This window comes from Drosophila simulans, chromosome 3R, assembly GCF_016746395.2.
Source record: "Drosophila simulans strain w501 chromosome 3R, Prin_Dsim_3.1, whole genome shotgun sequence".
NCBI lineage: Eukaryota > Metazoa > Arthropoda > Insecta > Diptera > Drosophilidae > Drosophila > Drosophila simulans.
In genome coordinates this window covers 7,102,029-7,121,462 of record NC_052523.2, presented here as the reverse complement: position 1 = coordinate 7,121,462, position 19,434 = coordinate 7,102,029, and the positions used below count along the sequence as shown (strand labels likewise).

Sequence of the window (19,434 nt, the reverse complement as noted above, 5' to 3'; positions counted from 1 at the left end):
GAATGCTTCAATTGAAACTGTCAATTGCATTGGCCACCAACTCCCCTCCCCCATCCCCTCTTGCCACTACCCCACGCCTATTGGCCGCTTTTGGTTACCAATTTTGGTGTAGGCGAACCAGTGAAAGTTGTGACCGTGATTGGCCAACGAGGGGGGCGTGCGTTTACAGCTGAGGGGATAGTAATTAATGCCAATTAAATGTCAAACAACAAACCAAAACAAATAACTTTTGCGCTGGGCGTGTCCCTGTTCGGCTGGCAAATTCAATTCAATTTTGCTGACCAAACTTTCGAAAGGCTGCACAGATTAATTAAGCCCAAGTTCAAAATCCGCCACCAGACCAGCCGGTTCAATTGATTTAATTTCCCATGAGCCCGCTGGCCGATGCACTTTCTACATCAAACAAAAGGAGGAAAGTGCTCCGTTTGCCGGTAGCTCAATTTCTATGGATGTGGTAAGAAAAAAATTTAAGGCGAAGGAAAAAAACTTTATTTATGATTATTTAATGCAGTGCTTAAGCTGCAGGTTCGTTGCCCAAAGACAAAATGCCGCGACTGCAGATGCAAATGTAAATTGATTCGCGCGCTTTGCCCTGCAGTTGAACCAACCAGCGACCCCACAACCCCCCGCATGAGATGAACCCTTCATCTGTCTTGGCTAATTGCTTGTCGCTGTCAACATGTTGCTGCTGCTCGTCTTCCATTGAACTTTGAACTTGGCCATTCCCGCAGTGGTTTACTGACTTTCTTTTGTTGTTTATCGCACCAGCCGGCGACAGTTGCAACTTGCAACGGCTAACGGCAACAGCAGCAGCAACAAGAGCAATTGCTGCAGCTGCCACTCATGTGGCATGTGTGTGTTTGGTAAGGCTTTTGTCTCCGTCTGCACACGAGCCATTGTTTGGCCTTGCAACAGTGCGTATACGTAATACGTGCAAGCAAGCCGAGTTTGACAAACGTTGCGTGCAATTTGTGCCCAATATCCAGATGCAGATGCCATCACACTGTTGCACCCAGCCAACAAGACGGATTTAGCAGCTATTTCTTTTGTCGTCACTGCTGCAGAATTGCGAGCTTGAAAAATACTGATTGTGGCACTTTATTACCGAAAAAATGGGTTACAGAGACTTTACGTTAGATTTTTCGATTGTTTTCTTTGAAGTAGTAGTTGTATAAAATTGTTTTCCAAAGATTTTACAGTCAGTGGTAATTAGTGTACTGGAAGGTAAAGTAAATTATCTTGCAAATAAACAAAAAAGATAAACTATGGCGAAAAATCATACAACGTATGTGAGTTTTGGAAAAAGATGTACTGCGTCCACTGCAAATCTACACCAGTGAAAACTGCAATTGGACCACCGCTTTGGGTAAAACCAGGACTAAGTGCTCCGAAATGGTTACCGCTCCATACGTAATGGAAAAGCCACTGGTACATGGATTTTTAAAGTTGGCGGAGCGATGGCCAAAGCCTCTTAAAGAGATGTACCATCTCAAGCACTTTATCGCATTAAGCCTGGAACTCATGCCCATGTCATCAACTACATGGTAATAGATGATAGCTCCGCTTTGATTGAGAAAGTCGAATCCGGTGACCCAGAAGTTGAACGTTTGCGACTGGATTGCCAACAGAAGTGCGCTATTACCAAGCTTTCGATTTTGGCAAACCACCAACCAAGAAGGACTTCACCATACATGGGCCACTCCTCAGCAGCTCCTTCTCCTCCAGTAGTAAATTCTTTCGAAGCTGCAAATTTAGTAGCTGCTCCTTCAGGAACTAAGTCCTTGGCCGAATTAAGAGCGGAGTTGGTCAAGCTTCAATGAAAAGCATACCAGTTAGCTAAAATGTTAAAGTGTGATTTTTTAAAATTAGTGCTTTAAATCAGACGTCTTTTTTATATGGCTTACTCTTTGGCTTGGAAAATCCATTAAAATTAAGACATTCAACATGCATTAATAGAAATTTTAATTTTCCTAGCTTTACTAATTTGTTTATCGAAAGGAGCCGTGTTGTTGCAAGATACAACATATATATTGTCTGGATATTGTTTGCTTTTGCCATATTTGCTTTTACCAAATCAAACACAGTTGTTGACCTTTGGCATACAATTCATGGGGCTCTTTGTAGCCAATCCGCAGACCCTTCACCATCAGTTTTCTGAGACAATTGCCTTAGACCGCTGGCAGACATCGAAAATTGCTCAAGCCAAATCGGCAAGTTGTTCTCGTCTTGCCAAGTCTTGATTCAAGCTCAAATTGCTTAAGTTTTGTATTTGCTTTTATTTGGTATTTCATATTCTAATTGTGCAATAAAAGTCAAACAAACAGGCATTCATAAATCCCAACCACGAACATTAGGTGGCCAAAAAAAAAAGAGTTTCTGGGCTGAGCAGGTATGGGAATTCGTGCTTTTGGGCGTTTTATTGTTCTGGTCAAGATCTCAAAACCACAAGCCGGATAAAATGGCAGTCATCCGCCTGTGGCGAAACCCCAAAAAGTTAACAAAAAAAAAAAGCCATGCAGCTGTGTGTCCCGCAAACATGACTCACTGCTCCATTACAAGTTGTTGCAGTTGCAGTTGCAATTTGTGCCTGTCCCGGCAACAGGCACTTACAAATTGTCCAGCAAATTGGGGAATGCGGCGCCTACAAAATTATCCCACGCAACAGGTTTTTATTATTTTCATTTTTCATTTGACTTGGTGTCCTCAAATGCAGCCAACTGAAAAGTTCTCTTCTGCACTCGCACTCATTAAGACGCAGCGATCGTAAAATATTTTAATGCAGAAGTATTAAAAAACTAAGCAAAAGTAGGGAGTGGTTTGGTGGGCTGTGTCATAAAGTCAAGTTACGACAACAGCTGTTGCTGTGCTGGAAAGTAAAGAAAATACAAAGTTGAAATCGGATTCCCGTTTCCAGTTAGCGACACATTCTGTTGCAGGAGGGGAATTCAAGGGGAGCAAGGCGGTTTATTTCTTTAATTAAGCCTATGTTGCAGCAACACATGTGCGTGCTGGTAAAAACAAACAAGTGAGAACGCTAAAGTCCGATGACTCGACTAACAGATACCACTTACTCGCACTCATTGCAAGGATAGCAACATACGCTTGTATAGACAGACGGACAAATTCTGCCTTCTATCTATTACTTACTTTTCAAACAGTCCAGTATACCCTGTACAAGTAATGGGTACAAACACAAGACAGCAGCAACAGGCCAGCAGCTTTTCGGACCCCTGGCAGCAGTTGCATCAATGGATGCGTTTTCATTTATTAATTTGCTCTGTCTTGTTTTGCTGTTGTTGCAGCTGCTGATGTTGCTGCTGCAATTTGTGTTGCTGTTGCTGCCACTGCTGTCATTCTTCTGCGCCACGTTGCCAGTGTGCCTTCTTCAGCTTCCTTTTCATCTTTACCCCTTCTTTTTTATACTCTTTGTCTGCGTCACGCAACAGCAAATGAAAACGAAGACGACATGGGAACTTAACCTTGAAATATATGTGTGCTTCGTTCAGCCCCCCACCAACGCCACCAACTTCCCCCTTCTTTTTTTCTTTCTTTGCAACACTAAGAGGCAGGAAGATGTGGGCGCGCTCACAGGCATAAATTCACAGGCTTTGGTTGATTAAGGCAGCTCCCCCGCAGCTCTTGCTCTTGCTGCTCCTCCTCCGCATTTTCCTGGAATATCCTTGGCGAAAATGAACATAAAACATTTCTCCGTAATCAACTGGGCTGCTAAAAATAAACCCAAACTTGGCCTGCGGGGCCTTGGGCTAATGCTCTAAGGCCTTTTGGTTTAGCGGCTTAGCAAGTATGGCAACTTCAATTAACCCGACATGATATGCCGGCGGGCATCGAATGACTGGCAATATTGGCAGCTGGACGCGAAGCTGTGAGTCGGGCTCGTTATTCGGGTTAATTGACAGGCGGACAAGTAACTTTTGGCCCAAACCATTTGCAGCAAGTGACAAGCCATCAAGAAATCATGTCGCTGGTGGCATCTTGGGTGGTCAACATAAATCTGTTCTGGCACTTAACTTCGAGTTAAATCCATAACGTGCTGGGCCAAAAGGTACCTCTAAGGTACCATCTAGCAACTTTTCCCTAGCCAATCTTTCCGTTTTAATCACGCTGCCTTGACTTCTTCGTAAAGCAGTTAGTAGTCGTCAACTATGTTTATGCTTAAAAGGATTCAAACAGCCAGCGGCACTACAGTAATTTCCACTCCCTCTCCACAAACAACTTCTTCACAATTTAATTGCTGCTGCTGCTGCTGGATGTTGATGTTGCTGCTGCTGCAGCTGCTGTTGTTGCAGCCTTTTTGTTGTCATTATTGTGGTCGCACAAGTTTGTTGTATTACCTGTTGACAAAATTGCCCTGCTGCCTGCACCAACATCCGGCAAGTTCTCGAGAGGCACAAACAACAACGCAAGCTAATGGCAACTTTGACTTGGCTTTAATTAAACAATCTCCCAGCCAAATTTCTAGTGTTCGGTTGAGCTCGTGTGAACAGGGAAACGAAAATATTTTTGGCATATATCATACATATATATCATATATTTGATTGCGACTTGGCATTGAAAACTGCACAGACAACCAAGACATTTACTATATGTTGGTAACTAACTGAATAACAATTCAAAATACGGCTTATTTATAATAAAAAGTTGGCATGGTATAAAGATAAAAGATATTTATTAAGTTATGCGCTCTTTTTTTCTTCGATGTGCAATGTTTTCAACATATCAATCCGCACAAAGTTTTCTCAGACTTTTCGCCAAAACTTTCCCACACTTGGCGAGCTCTCAATAAGCAGCTGATTAAATTTGAAAGCGTAATTAGGTCCAAAGCAAGTGCGAACAATGCAATAAAACTGAAGTGCAGAGCACACGCTTGAACTTGAACTTTGAACTTCAAAGACAGATGGTTAGAGATTGAGTTTATGAGTTTGGATTCTTCGATTCTCTGCCGCAACTCAATTGGCGCCTCACCTTTAAAGGCAAATAGTTGACATTTGGCTGGCGCGGGTTCGCCCACCACATCCGTTTCGTGGCAAGAGGCCCAACCCAGCGAAGAATTCTTTTTGGCCAAAAACTTCGTCGAGTGCCTCTGCATAACTTAGCCAATGTAAACAAGGCGGAGAGCATTCCGCCGCCGCTGCTTTGCATAATCCCGTGTGGAGCGAGTAGAACACAGGTGGATATGGCTGCGGATCATACGGATCCATTAGTACGTGCGTATACATAACGATAAATGTATAAATAAACACCAGAAGTCGGGGGAGCCACTGCCACGCATAAATCTCACGTGCAAATGTGGAACAAAGCTCCCGAATGCCCCGCATCCCGATTTTCAGATGGAACGATATGCATGTATATCCATATAGCACCTCTGTATCTCCGTTCATCTCATCTCGCGCTTCATTTCGTTTCAATTTCGTGCTCTTGCGCTTTTCGCTTTCCTGTTTTGGCTTTAATGGGAATCAACACTCGCTGCTGGTGATTAAATTAAAAATTCGGTTCTGGAATTTTGTGCTGTGCTGCGGTTGCGGCTGAATCAGTCGGCTTTAACCCACTTTCGTTGTCCAAAAGAAAAGACATCAGCTAACCCAAACAAAGACTAGGATGTGCTGTTAAGAACAGCCTTCAGAACCCTCCTGCTTTTGGCCAAAAGCAAAAAAAAAAATGAAAAACCTGTTGGCCTCGATTGCCTGCGGGCTGCGGTCAAGCTAACTGTTTTGCCCGATCAGATTAAAGCAAATACAAAATGCCAGAATGCAAAATATCGAAATGGGTTGCCGCCGGAACGAAAACGGGAACGGGTTTCTTCAACGCCAGTTTCGTGTGTGTCCAATTGGCAGACAGACGGACTTCTGCTGCAGAAAAATGCAGAAAAATGCAAATTCAGATCAGACGGTGCATCGATTAGTTTGTAACGCCCACGAACCGTTTTCCCCACCGGAATCCATCAGTCCAAGTGAACCACTCACCTTAGATAGCAAACTTGGCTAACGAGCTGACGTCCTGGCCAGGCATATATTAGCCATCTTTGGTCAGGAGCTTAGCGCTGGCCTGAAATTTATGTAGATTTATTTGTGTAACACTTTTGCCGCAGCAACAGCAACACGCCTTGATATCTCTTTTTTCTGCTCAGCTCAATCTTATCTGTGGGGAGGGAAACAGCATTCCTGGCTGCCAGGCCAACTGCCAAACTTGAAAAATAGCTTAAAGATGTTGTCGATGCTGCCTGCAGCAGCATTCCATTTCGAGTTGTGGCTGCCACACCATCTTCATTTCGATTGCTGCTGGCTGCTGGAACTTGGGCAAACGGCTTTCATATGGTCAAATGGGCCCCACAATTTGTTGTGCATTTTCTGCATTTCTTTTGCAGCCTTTGACAGTTTTCCACGGGCCCGGTTATCTCAATGTTTTTCGCTCAATAGTTGGCCAACATCATACATACATATATGTGATCTGGCGATCCACTTGCTTTCCATGAGAATGGGCACAACTCTCATCGCCTTTTGCCTGTTTTTTTTTTTATATGTTCGCTCAGCTTGTGTGTGGCCATAAATAAATGGCCAATCGATTCCGCAACCGAATGCAAATGAGTGAAAGAAAAAATGCAAACAATTAAACAAGAAAACAAAAAAATCCGTGGCAGAAATAGACATAAAAACAAACGGTAACCGCGAGCGGGGTCTAAAATTTATGGGTAACAATGCGGGCACATTCAAAAAACAGAAATACAGCAGCAACATTTAGCTGGCCCAGTTATGCAATTTGCCAAACAACCCTTTTCCCGCTCCCTACCCCCCAATCGTCATTCGATGCCAATTGTATCCGCGACCGCATTGCACAAAGTCGAGATTTATGCATATTAACGTCAAGTCAAAATGCTGACCCAAAAACGCAGATCTGGGGGATCTGGTATATGCAGCAGCAGCAGCAGCAGCAACATCTGCATCTGCGGCAGAAATCAAGCGTGGCAGCAACAGAAGTCGAGCACTCCGGCCACATTTAACAATGGGTCAACTTTCCTCGGCGCTGGCGTTGATAAATGTTGCCTCAAAATAAGCCAGAAACTGTGATGTTGCTGTTGCTGTCATCTTCATTGTTGTCGCCGCGACAGCAGCAACATGGCCAAAAACCCCAGCAACACCTTCAAATTTGTGCGCCTAAACTTGGTGTTTTGGTTCAAGTGACACACTTGCGTAGATGCTCACAGCCATATGAAGAAGTTAATGGCTTAAAGAGCTCAAAATAGTTACATTGTTAGCGGCGGGATGGCGATGTTGCCGCTGAGAGTTGTGTAAAGTGGTTCACTAGAAACGCCCCAAAATTGTCGGAGGCATTCTAAGCAGTTCTACCAGATAAATCGCATAATTTGGTAGCCAGCAATTTGATCTACCAATGATATGACTACGAGCATTCAAATAACAAAAAGATGAGCTACTTCAAAGCGTTAGAAATGGGTACACAGAATAAGTGTAGAGAATATATACAGGTTTCCCATTCGAGTTCTCACAAATTAGTCATTAAATTAGACCTATAATGTTCTACAGGAAACACTCTGTCTTTGTTTGGGGAATTATCAAAATGAATGGTTAACTCCTTAAATGGAAACCAGTTTGCCTTTGAATCACTTCTAGAAGCTCTGACCAAATAAAGCCGCCAATTTCGAAGCTACAAATGAGTTGTCTGTCTGTGTTTAATTTGTGTGGCACTTCCTAGGTTTGTTTTTTGTTAGGCATTGCTGCGCCGCGTAGAGTGTTGCACATGCAGTTGCAGTTTCGGCCGTGTTTAGAAAGTCATTTGCAAACAGTCGACAAAATAAACGACAAACAGTAGCCATGCAGTTAACGAAATGCAGCTGCAACTGGCGATTACCCAACCGCAATCGATGGTTTTTCCAGGGAGAGGGAGATGTGACAATCACAGTACTGTAAATTATGTGGTTGTCAGCCCATCTATCCATCCATCCCATACCATTTTCCACCATTTCCCAACTACCAATTCTGGCAGTCCATGAAGTCCATAGCAGCGGCGGCCACATCATCATCAGCAAAATTTCAATAATTCCATTATCAAGATGAAGATTGATTGATAAGCTGCCTGGGCAAATGGCAGTGTGTGGCCATGATTTCGGGGCTGGATGATGACCACATGGCCACATGGCACAGTCGCAATTGCTGGGCTCAACTTCTCCACTCAATCAATATTGAGTCATGCGGCAGAAGTTGAGATTGCGTTGCAGGCGGCAGTGAAAGTTAATTGTGAGCTTGCGCAATATTTTGCAAAGAAAGTTTAGGCTTACGAACTAACAACCTCATCATCATCATCATCATCAAACCATAACTCACGACCACTTAACTGATTCAATGTTTTTCCCCATTTTTCCCTTGCAGAATATGGCCTAAGGTTGTTTCGTCGGCGGGAGCAATAGCAAAGGAAAAGTCTCAGCGATGTCGTCCTCGATCTGTTCGCACTTCACCCAGAATGCCTGGAAGAAGGATTTGTGCTCGAACTGCTTCAAGTCCAAGGACGAGCACAAGGCAGCCGCTGCAGCAGCCGCCTCCAAAATGGGTGGTGGCCATAAGCCGGACAAGGAGGTCAAAACGGATTACCCCAACAAGCACAAGACCCCGGCGAAAAGCATCATCAAGAAGGCTTTCGGCGTCAGACTGACCGGGTCCAGCACAAGTTCCAGCAGCTCGGGAAATGGCTCTGGAAAATCCGTTAACTCAAAGGGCGGCAAGGTGTGCTTTCCCAAGCAACTGCACGAAATCATCGGCTATGGGGGCGAGTGGTCGGAGGACGATGATGACGATGACGATCACGATTTTATGAACCTTGGCAATGAGCACGATGACATGGCCATTAGCGAGACGGACGACGAGGAGACCAAAGAGCTGAAGAGGATTACCAGGGCCAACACCGACTTCAACATGAACAATGGCAATCTGCTGGGCGATGCCGAGGAGAATATCAAGAAATCCTTTGCCGCTTTAAAACTGGGAGCCCCTCAGGTGGACAAGGAGGGCAAGAAGCAGACCCTAACGATCAATGTGATGCCCTTTGGCCAGCCCATGGGCAAATCCGCACCAGCTCCAGCGAAAACGGCGCCCGCGGAAAGCAAAAGCACAGCCGCAACATCAGTTGCATCATCGTTGGCTGGAGCAACACCCGCAAAAGCCAAGCCAGCGACCATAACCACAGCCACAGCCATCAAGAGCAGTAGTACAACTACTGCAATTGCCAGTGTTACCAAAAAGGTGACCACCACCCTAACGCCCACGCTAACCATGGCCAAAAGCACAACGGCCAGTGCAACCGGGGCAGCTGCCGCAACGACGACTCAATCGCGAGATGGCAAAGATAGTCCGCCCATTGAACGGGCGATGGAGAAGTCGCTGCTGGACGAGATCTCGGAGACATTGGAGCAGAAGCAGAAGCTAAGCGAGACAAATGCATCGGACGCATCTTCAGGCGGAAGCGGCAGCAACATCTCCACTTCCGCCAGCAACAGCAGTAGCCACAACAGCAGCAAGATCAAATTCGAGCTGAGTGCGCTGAGTGACTCCCCAAAGCCATTTCTCGACCTTAAGAAGCCCATCGCACGGAATGCGCCCATCACCAGGGACCAGGCCAAACCCAAGGTGAACGTGTGCCACAAATACTCAGACACGGACAGCAATTGTTCGGATACGGAAAATGGCGTATCCGCCTACTATGATGTCGTGGAGACCCAGTTAAGCTACGAGAATCTTCCCGATGGCAAATACTCCGAGCAGGTGGGCGTGGCAACTGCCGCACAGACAGATAGTTCCGGCAATTCACACTACTCCAGCTCGCAGTACATCACGGATATGCTGCTCAGTTCAAAAACCCGAGCGGCTAGCTACAATCTTCACGAGGGTAACTTTATGACCAGCAAGATAACGTCCGATGGTCTAATCGTCACAAAGTGCAGTTCGGATGACGCTCTGGACTCCACGGGCAGCAGTTTCGATGGCAGTTCGGATGAGGAGAATGCCTACAACATGATTCGCAGTGAATCGGATTCGGGAATCGGCATCAGCTTGGGTAGCGAGTACAAGAATTTGGGATTGGCCAAGGCCACAGCGGCCAGTGGGGAAAAGCGTCAACTTCTGGCGGAGAAGAAGCTGAGTGCCAGTACCAATAACTCAGACTACGAGGATATACAGATAGGAGATCAAGCGGTGCCCAAGCCAGCTGTTAAGAGCCGGGAGCTACATGGTGAACCCGATGGCAGTGCCGATCCGGACAACAGTCTGGAGCAGAAACAAAAGCAGACGGCTGAAAAGGAGGCGGAGCAGCAGCTTCCCGCCCTGCCAAAGTCACCGCCACCACCCATGAAGATCGATGCCAGGCCGTCGTTCCTACATGGTCTCAAGAAACCAGAACTCCCGGTGAAGCCACTTGTCAATAGCCATCCCAGCAGCAATGCTACCAGCAATGGCAGCCAGCTGAAAAGCTTCCTGGGCAAACGACAACCCAGCTGCGCCGAGCAGCAATTCATCAGCCAGCTGCAGTCGGCCATTTCCAAGTCCAGCGAGTGCCTCCAGTTGGCCAAAGAGAATCTAGCCGCTGACGAAGCCAAGCTGAAAAAGGGCAAAGCCCCGAATCCGCCGCCAGAGCCAAAGCTTAGCGCTCCACCCACGCCGGAGCGAGATTACAGTCTGGTAGTTGAGTTCGAGCAGGCGACAAAAGCGGCAGCAAAGCCAGCGGAAAAGGCCACGTCATCAGGCCCAGGTGAGACATCATCATTATCGTCATCTGCCGAGAGCCAAGCGACAGCAACTGGTGCTTCCGCCGAATCCTCAGGAGCAGGAACTGTCACAGCTGCATCTGCATCTGCAACCAACAACAGCAGCCTTTACACCAGGAAGCCAGCTCTTCCGGTGGCGGCAGCAGCTCCTGTTATTCGGGAGAAGGACAAACGCGAACGGGCCGTGATCAATCCCAAGTTCCGGAGTCTCAACACCTTCGTGATGCAGCGCGCCAATGCGGCCAAGCAGATGCAGCTGCAATCGGCCAGTTCGGTTCTGAGCCTGAAGCAACCTATGACACCGGAGCCAACGCCCCGGAATCATCGTCATCTCTCCATGTCCGAGGAATGTCTGGCCGCCGCTGGGTTGGATAAGAAATCTCCTTCTGCGTCACCGCCACAGAAACAAAAGTCCAAGTTCTCAATCAAGAAGTTTCTGCGCATGGGCACCAATGGAGGCAAGTCCGGTGAATCTCTGGCCAAGCGGGAGACCAGCGTGTATACGGAAATATGCACCGGAACCGAGGAGGGCAATGCCTCTGGAAAGCCCCGACTCGTGATTATCCATCCCATTGACATCAATCCCACGGCCGTGGAGGTAGTGAAGGATATCACAAAGACCAGTGATTCCGTTTCGGCCCAGACAGTGGCCGTGGTTACGGCAAAGCCACCAGCTCCGCCCCTTCGATCGAGCGCCAGTGAGGGCCAACGCGCCCATGAGGCCAACAAGCCGGCACGCCCCCCGCCGCCCAAGAGCGCCGAGCTCCGGCGGAAGCAGAAAACCGAACTGACCGCCACGCTCAGCGCCAGCAGCGTGGACTCCAATGTCCTGCCACTGGCATCCGGCACCGGATCCGTGAAGCTGAAGGCCGACAACGTCTACGCCAATTTGGGTAAGTTAAAAAACAAACTTATATTGTTAAATCAGTTTAGAAATCTGTTTCAACCTTATTCAATTGAAAAGGTATTCTAGATTAATCTAGATTGTATGTGATTAAGCCAGGCTAGAATTAAACATTTTAAAAGTAAATGTATTTACTAGTAAATCTATTTTTGATTTAAAGGGTTTTAAAAGTTAAAGTATACTCATTTCAGTTAAAGAGGAAAAACAAAAGTCTTTGGCCAATTTGCCATAATAGGCTAAATGTAGACCAAATAAGCCTTTTATTCGCACACATTATTTTGGTTTTAGACCACTGAGATTCCTGCATAATGAGTAAGCGGAATTCCGCCACTCATGAAGTCAATTTCAATCTCGTTCCCATTGACCCGATTCCATGAGCTGTGGGCGACATACATACATATGTATGTCCCCTTTTCCCGCATCCATTTCTCCCGACCATTGTGATCGCATTCCAAAAGAAAGCGTAAGCAAATCACGTTCACTGACAGCGCCCAGAAATTGGGCGACCTTCAAAACAGAGCCAGCTCATGTATCGTATGTACATGTATGTGGGTCTGAAGGGTCTCGGCCACTTCACCCACTTCCTTCTGCCAACTTGTTGACTTCAATTGCAGCCACAAACACGAAACGCGAGAGTCGAAACACAAGAAACACGAATAAAATTGCCGTAAATGGTAAAAGCTGTGCCAGCAACTCCACGGAAAGTAGAACCCAAAACCCAAACGCAGAACAAGTTACGCATTTTAATCAATATAACGGGCGAACAAACAAATACACTCAGCGTAGTACGGATACAGGCACAGGTACGCCACTTATGACCATATCCGCCGCATCCAAGCGAGTGTGATGAGCCGGCTCGAACTGGGTTAAGTGGCCAAGCCAGAGAGCAAAATAGTTTGCCAGATGAGCGCTCGAGTAAGGCAACAAAAAAATCGAAACGAAAATAAGCCAGGCCGAACCAATGAGGTAACCAACCACATGTTGATGGTGGATAGTTGGTCGGTGGAAAGAACCAAATGGCGAAACTGCCAGACTGGCGGACCAGAGACCCATTTCTTTTGGCCTGACACTTTGCGGTCAAAGCGAATGCGGCGAGAACTTGTTACACCTGCCGCTGCAACTGGCACCTGGAACACCTGGTCGTGCTATGAAAGCTATATTCCAGACCCCAACCTGGAGCCATTTGTTAGATATCGAGGACGGTGAAGAGCCAGAAAGACCCAGATCCGAGAGCAACCTCATTCAAGCTGACCACCACCACCACCAGCAGCAGCAGCTCCATGCGAATTGTAATTTGGCACGAATGTGGGTCAAAATCGCAATTAGTACTCACAGGTTGTCTAACTACTTGGCCCCCAGGTGAAGAAATTCGAGGGTGGAGCCGGATTTTCCGCAATTCTCGGTTGCCAGCAAACCAGAGAACTGCAGCAAGCCGGAGTATAGTACAGTGGCACCTCGATATACTTACAAAATACAATTATTAATTAATTCAAGCGTTGCACTCAAATAAAATAATATAACTTTATAAGAATGAGATTCATCACAATATATCTTAGAGGACTATACAATTTTATATTTTTCTAACTAAAATCTAATATATCCAATTTTGATAATAAGTTTTTCATAATTTCACTAAATTCCATTCAATGTTGTTTGCACATTCGTGAGAATCAATTTTGATGAGTTATTGATTACTTAGACTAGTAGCAATACATCTCAAGGAATCATTCACTTAACTGAATTTCAAATTTTCTATGTTTCACAGGGGAAATCCGCTCATCGATTGCGCCCAGAAAGCCGGAGCGCACGGCCAGCATGCGGGAAAGGGAGGCCCAACTGGAACTGGTGCGCAAGCGCGGAGTCCTCACCGACACTATCTCCATTTGCTCGTCAAACGGTGACAATGTAGCCACGGATCAGGGCAAGACGCTGGGGAAGACCAATGCCAACAGCAGCAGCAGTGGTCAGGAGGCAGGAAAGTCCGCATCGACTGCCAACAGCAGGACCAGCACCTTTGAGCGCATGCCCCAAAAGAAGAGCGAACCGAAGATGTCGATCTCCAGCAAACTGGAGATCTTCGAGCAGCGCTCCATGGATGCAGCGGATGCTGCCCAGCGCAGCAGTCTCAAGGATTCAGTCCGCAAGATCAACAGCACCATCGATAGCTATCTGAAGGACAAGCGCGACTATGAGAACATGTACGAGTTCGTGAAGATGGGCTCCCCGACGCCGCCAGCTGCCAATGGAAATACTACACCCACGCCCTCCACATCGACTCCTCCGCCGCCGCCCACGCGCAGCAACATCGATCTGTCCGTGGCTGGCCAGAGATTGACCCAGGCCACGAGACGTAACAACATCTACTCGGACACGGCCTCCATTGCCAGTTATTCGCGCAGCGAGTACGGACCGGTGCGAAACTACGGATTGAACAACAGCTTGGGTAGGTTATAAGATCCTTGCTAGAAAAAAACTCATAGAAACTAAAGTCTAATCCCTAATCCCTAATCCCTACTTTTAGCCAACATTCCACGCATCATCTCAGCCTCTTATGCGGGCAGTGAGGTGGGCGAGTTCGATATCTATGCTCCGTACAGCTATTACGGTAGCGAGGCGGGCGGCGATGTGGCCACGGACATCAACGACAGCGTTTGGGGCATGCCACAGGTGAATTCAATCTTAACATTAACTACAGCAAGGCATAAACTTATTAAAAACGTTTACTTTCGCAGGCCAACAAGAACCGCAGCAAGGCCACGAATCGTTTGCGCATGCGCAAGGGACGCAGTGTCGTGCACAAGACCATTGAGGATAACTACACCGCCGTGGTGGTGGCCAATCACGAGGCTCTCGCCCAGGTGCTAGATCAGGTGGGCATATACATACTAATAATTTAAGACAATTAAACTAATTCTATTCCTCACCAGCTTCAGCAAACTCCAGTGGTGCCGGCCGCCTTGCGTCCACTGGCCAATGCCATCAACTTGCGCTACGAGGACTTTACCATTCTGGAGGGAACCCAAGCATTTGTGGTGGGCAAGAAGGCCTTCCATGCCGCCCTGTGGAGCTCCTCGCCCGTGACCTTGGCCCTGTCGGCCGACTGCAACCAGCTGGGCGGCGTGGCTGGGGAACTCAGCCAGCTGTCGGGCGGAGTGAGCGATGTGCTCAACCCGGTGACCGAATTCTGTGACCTGGTGCCCAGCTATCAACTGCCGCTGATGCCCTCCACGGAGGTGACCCTGCTGCAGGCCACCATCTCGGTGTTGCCCCGTTTGCAGCTGGAGACCCTGCAATCGATCGGATCAATACTCAAGGGCAAGTCGCAGGTGCTGGACAAGAGCAACTTCAATTTCCGCGGCTCGATTCCAAATCTCAGTGGCCTGAAGGATGGAAATGGTTCCATTGCTGGCAATCTTAGGAATGTAGTCTCGGTGCAGAATCTAAGTACACTGAACGAAGAATCCTCGGCCACTTCGATGGGCGCAGAAGATGGGTCAACGAATGCAAATGCCATGCCTGCATTCGATGATGTGATGACGCGGGAGGTGGCCTTCATTATGCTGCAGCTGGTCAACGGAATGAAGAACCTGCAGGCCAAGGCGATCGAGGAGACGCCGCTCAGTCTGTCCAATGTGGTGCTGTCCAAGGACATGGACAACAAGGACGCCCAGGCGCGACTCTGTGTGCTGCAGGGGTGAGTTGAGATCAACTGTTGTCTATAAATCTTACTGATAACCGCTTTGCCAATTTAGAAACAACAATGACGACGACGAGCCCATGGGTACGCTCTGCAAATGTGCCCACTCGGCCTTGACCGACATGCTGCCCGCCACAAAGATCACGCCCATCCTGGCGGACATTCTGCAGCAGGAGCGAGCCGAGTCCCTGTCCAAGGCGAAGGCAGTGCTGGAGTTCGTACTGTGGGGCCCTTCGGATGTGGCGCTCACCGGATCCGCTAAGGAACGGGAGCTAGCCCTCCAGCGCTGGCTGGACTTGGAGAGGGCCACCGTTCTGCACGGATTGGTGCGAACTCGGGTCGAGCTGACCGTTTACGACGAGTGTCATTTGATGTTCCTCGTCCGCTCCACGGCCAAGATGATGAACGATGCGGCAAAGATCGTGTGCAACTACCAGCAGATGAATGGATCTGCCAGCCAGGATTAGTTCCACTCAGCCTGCTAGTTAAGCCTGCTCAACGCTAAAGGAATTATCATTTAAATACTATACGAAACTGTCATAGACACTTAGTCCTTAGAGTCAACGAATAATATCTTCTGAATCGCTCCATAAAAACATACTATACGTACATATATCTATATCTTTGCCCAGCGTGCCAAATTGTTTCGCGCGGAAATTGTCATGTAAAAAAATATGCTTAACGAATGCAAACTCAAACGATTTGTGCAACTCTAATTTATTAGTAATCTATTGTTAAGTCATTAATCTAAACGAATATTTATATATCACTATTCGAGGACGAAAAGTTGTATACTTCATAATATAGCAACTGTGTACTATCTATGGGTATGCCAACAATTTGATAAGCAAAACTAAACTTTTTGGTGTTTGAACAAATACATACATAAATATATGGTAAACATAAATAAAATACAGTCTAAATAAATAAATGGAAATCTTAAACACAGAACTTTTATTCTTCACAATAAAGATAATCATATTCCGCGTCAAAAAAATACGTACCTCAACCTAATCAGCGATCGAATGTTCAAATTTTCTGATGCAATTTTTGATACTCGTAAACTTAAGTTTTGCAATTGAAAACTGTTTGTCAGCTGAATTGGCGTTAGGAAGCCAGCTGATTAGATAAAATATTCGGCCAAAAACTCACTCTCTTTCGCCGAACAATTGGTTTGAACCTATGCCAATAGATTTGACAAATCCCATCAGTGATATTGCTCATTATTTGATTCGAATAACTTTGGGTATACAAGATAGTGGGCTTTAACTATCATGTGTCAGAAAACCTATGATATTAATGGTCATACCACATATGTCGATATTTATTACATATGTAATATACATATATTATGCACTTGTCGAGCTTTTATTAATTTTCCACCACTATTTAATGCTTAGTTCTTATCTATTAAAGATACATTTAAAAAGAGGTATATTCTAGTCGGAACTAAGACCCAGAAATTTACATACATATGTATCTTTTAATGACCGAATGTTTGCCATATGTTTTCGTTAGCAATTCTCAACGCGAACCTGTTTGCTGCTCTCTCTCTCCGAAAGTATCTTTGAGGTTGTTGTTTTCCTCAAATGTATAGTAAAGCTCGCCCGGCCCCACAGATATATAAAGCTTATAAAACAGACAACTGGTATGAGTAGTTTCACTTTGACCGTGAATTAGACAACGCGCAAAATGTTGAAAGGGCGTATCGCACTAAATATACTTCAGTCGCAAAAAGCCACCGTCTTCTCAGCAAGTCAACAGGTAAACAAATAATTTTTGTTATAAAAACAGTGGCAATTCACGAGTAATTTGAAATGAGAATATACAATAATGTGTATGTTAACGTGAAAAATACCTAACACTTGATTGGATCACTTTCCAGCGTTGGCAGACAAATGTGGCAACAGCTGAGATCAGAAACGATCCGGAATGGCTCCAGGCCAAACCCTTCGAAGAGATTCCGAAGGCAAATATCTTGTCCTTATTCGCGAAAAGCGCACTGCCCGGTGGGAAGTACAAGAACTTGGAGATAACGGAAATGATTGACGCCATGCGCCAGGATTACGGAAACATATTCTTTTGGCCCGGAATCATGGGAAGTGATGGCTTTGTGATGACACACAACCCAAAGGACTTTGAGGTGGTTTTCCGCAACGAAGGAGTGTGGCCATTGAGACCGGGCAGTGATATAATGCGCTATCATCGAACGGTTTACAGAAAGGACTTTTTCGAGGGTGTTCAAGGAATCATTCCCTCGCAGGGAAAGTCCTGGGGTGACTTTCGCACCATTGTGAATCCCGTGTTGATGCAGCCCAAGAATGTGAGATTGTACTTCAAAAAGATGTCGCAGGTTAACCAGGAATTTGTGGAGCTGTATGTACTTAAAACATTTCTCAATTTTCTGCATTTAAATATTTGACATTAGCATTAAAGAAATAAGAGATGCCACCACTCAGGAGGTGCCTGGCAATTTTTTGGAAACCATTAACCGCTGGACTCTGGAATCCGTATCCGTGGTGGCCCTGGATAAGCAGCTGGGTCTGCTCAGGGAATCGGGGAAGAACAGCGAGGCAACCAAGCTCTTCAAGCACCTGGACGACTTCTTCTTGCACTCGGCCGATCTGGAGATGAAGCCCTCTCTCTGGAGATATTACAAGACACCACAGCTCAAGAAAATGCTCAAAACAATGGATGGTATTCAGGAAATTACTCTATCGTATGTGGATGAGGCGATCGAACGCTTGGAGAAGGAGGCCAAGGAGGGTGTGGAACGTCCGGAACATGAACAGAGTGTTCTCGAGAAACTACTGAAAGTTGACAAGAAAGTGGCCACCGTTATGGCCATGGATATGCTAATGGCTGGAGTTGATACTGTAAGTAATCATACAAATTTATGGAGTTTATAATATATTTGCTGCTATCCAGACTTCGAGCACCTTTACAGCGCTTTTGCTGTGCCTCGCCAAGAATCCCGAGAAGCAGGCCGGGCTCAGGGAGGAGGTGATGAAGGTGCTGCCCAACAAGGATTCCGAGTTCACTGAAGCATCGATGAAGAATATACCCTATCTGCGTGCCTGTATAAAGGAATCCCAGCGCCTCTACCCTCTTGTAATTGGAAATGCCCGCGGATTGACTAGGGATTCCGTAATTAGCGGTTATCGCGTACCAGCTGGTACCCTTGTCTCCATGATTCCCATTAACTCCCTCTACAGCGAGGAGTACTTCCCAAAGCCCAAGGAGTTTCTGCCGGAGAGATGGCTGCGAAACGCCAGCGACTCTGCCGGAAAGTGCCCAGCCAACGATCTGAAGACCAAGAATCCATTCGTATTCCTGCCCTTCGGATTCGGACCACGGATGTGCGTGGGCAAACGGGTCGTGGAAATGGAACTGGAATTGGGTACCGCTCGTCTGATTCGCAACTTCGACGTGGAGTTCAACCATTCCACAAAGAATGCTTTCCGCTCCGCTCTGATCAACCTGCCCAATATACCACTCAAGTTTAAGTTTACAGATGTGTCCAAATAATGTGTTTTATATTAGATATCTGTTGTGATAAGATAATAAGTATTGTTAAACGAATGCTTTTTCTACATATATACATCATTGCAATGAAAAGTAATTAAGTCCCTCTGTTTGAAAATATAACTAAAAAAAAATGAAAATATTTGAAATAAAACTATTGCAAAAATTTCGAAATTAAACGCCTCGAACATTTACTAATAAATATCTAGAGAGAATATAGCTATGGCCATACATTTCCCCAGCATGGAAATTATTAATAGTCATGGTGACAAAAAATTGCTGGCATTGACACTGACCGATATGAAAGGGGCAACCCCCAAGTTATATGTGTTTGTTATATAGTTATATAGTTCCATTTAACATATAATAATTCTGCATACTTGCTCTAAAATCTTTTTAAATTTGATTAGAAACCAGCGAACTCTTTGCTCAATTATTAATTGAATAAATGGTTTTGTTTTTTATAAACTACCAAATAAGCTCTCCGGAACCTGTTTATACGCCCGTTCTCCGTGGGGTCGCTAT

The 19,434-nt window shown here is 46.1% G+C and overlaps 2 protein-coding genes across 2 annotated transcripts in view; both read left to right on the top strand.

The window, feature by feature from the left end:
* Window positions 1-16,328, top strand: part of LOC6727492 — a 37,616-nt gene extending 21,288 nt beyond the window's left edge. Inside the window, exons 3-8 of the mRNA XM_016175569.3 lie at window positions 8,400-11,676; window positions 13,453-14,130; window positions 14,209-14,354; window positions 14,420-14,557; window positions 14,615-15,381; window positions 15,440-16,328. Of these exons, the coding sequence (XP_016034077.1) occupies window positions 8,457-11,676; window positions 13,453-14,130; window positions 14,209-14,354; window positions 14,420-14,557; window positions 14,615-15,381; window positions 15,440-15,851 (5,361 nt within the window). The 5' untranslated portion in view covers window positions 8,400-8,456 and the 3' untranslated portion in view covers window positions 15,852-16,328. The remainder of the gene's footprint in view (window positions 1-8,399; window positions 11,677-13,452; window positions 14,131-14,208; window positions 14,355-14,419; window positions 14,558-14,614; window positions 15,382-15,439) is intronic.
* A 667-nt stretch (window positions 16,329-16,995) lies between these two features.
* LOC6727491 (probable cytochrome P450 12a5, mitochondrial) lies at window positions 16,996-19,057 on the top strand. The gene is made up of 4 exons (XM_002102835.3): window positions 16,996-17,148; window positions 17,270-17,760; window positions 17,813-18,260; window positions 18,313-19,057. Exons 1-4 carry the CDS (start codon window positions 17,077-17,079, stop codon window positions 18,910-18,912), a joined length of 1,611 nt encoding a protein of 536 aa, XP_002102871.2. The 5' UTR covers window positions 16,996-17,076; the 3' UTR covers window positions 18,913-19,057.
* Window positions 19,058-19,434: the final 377 nt, after the last annotated feature.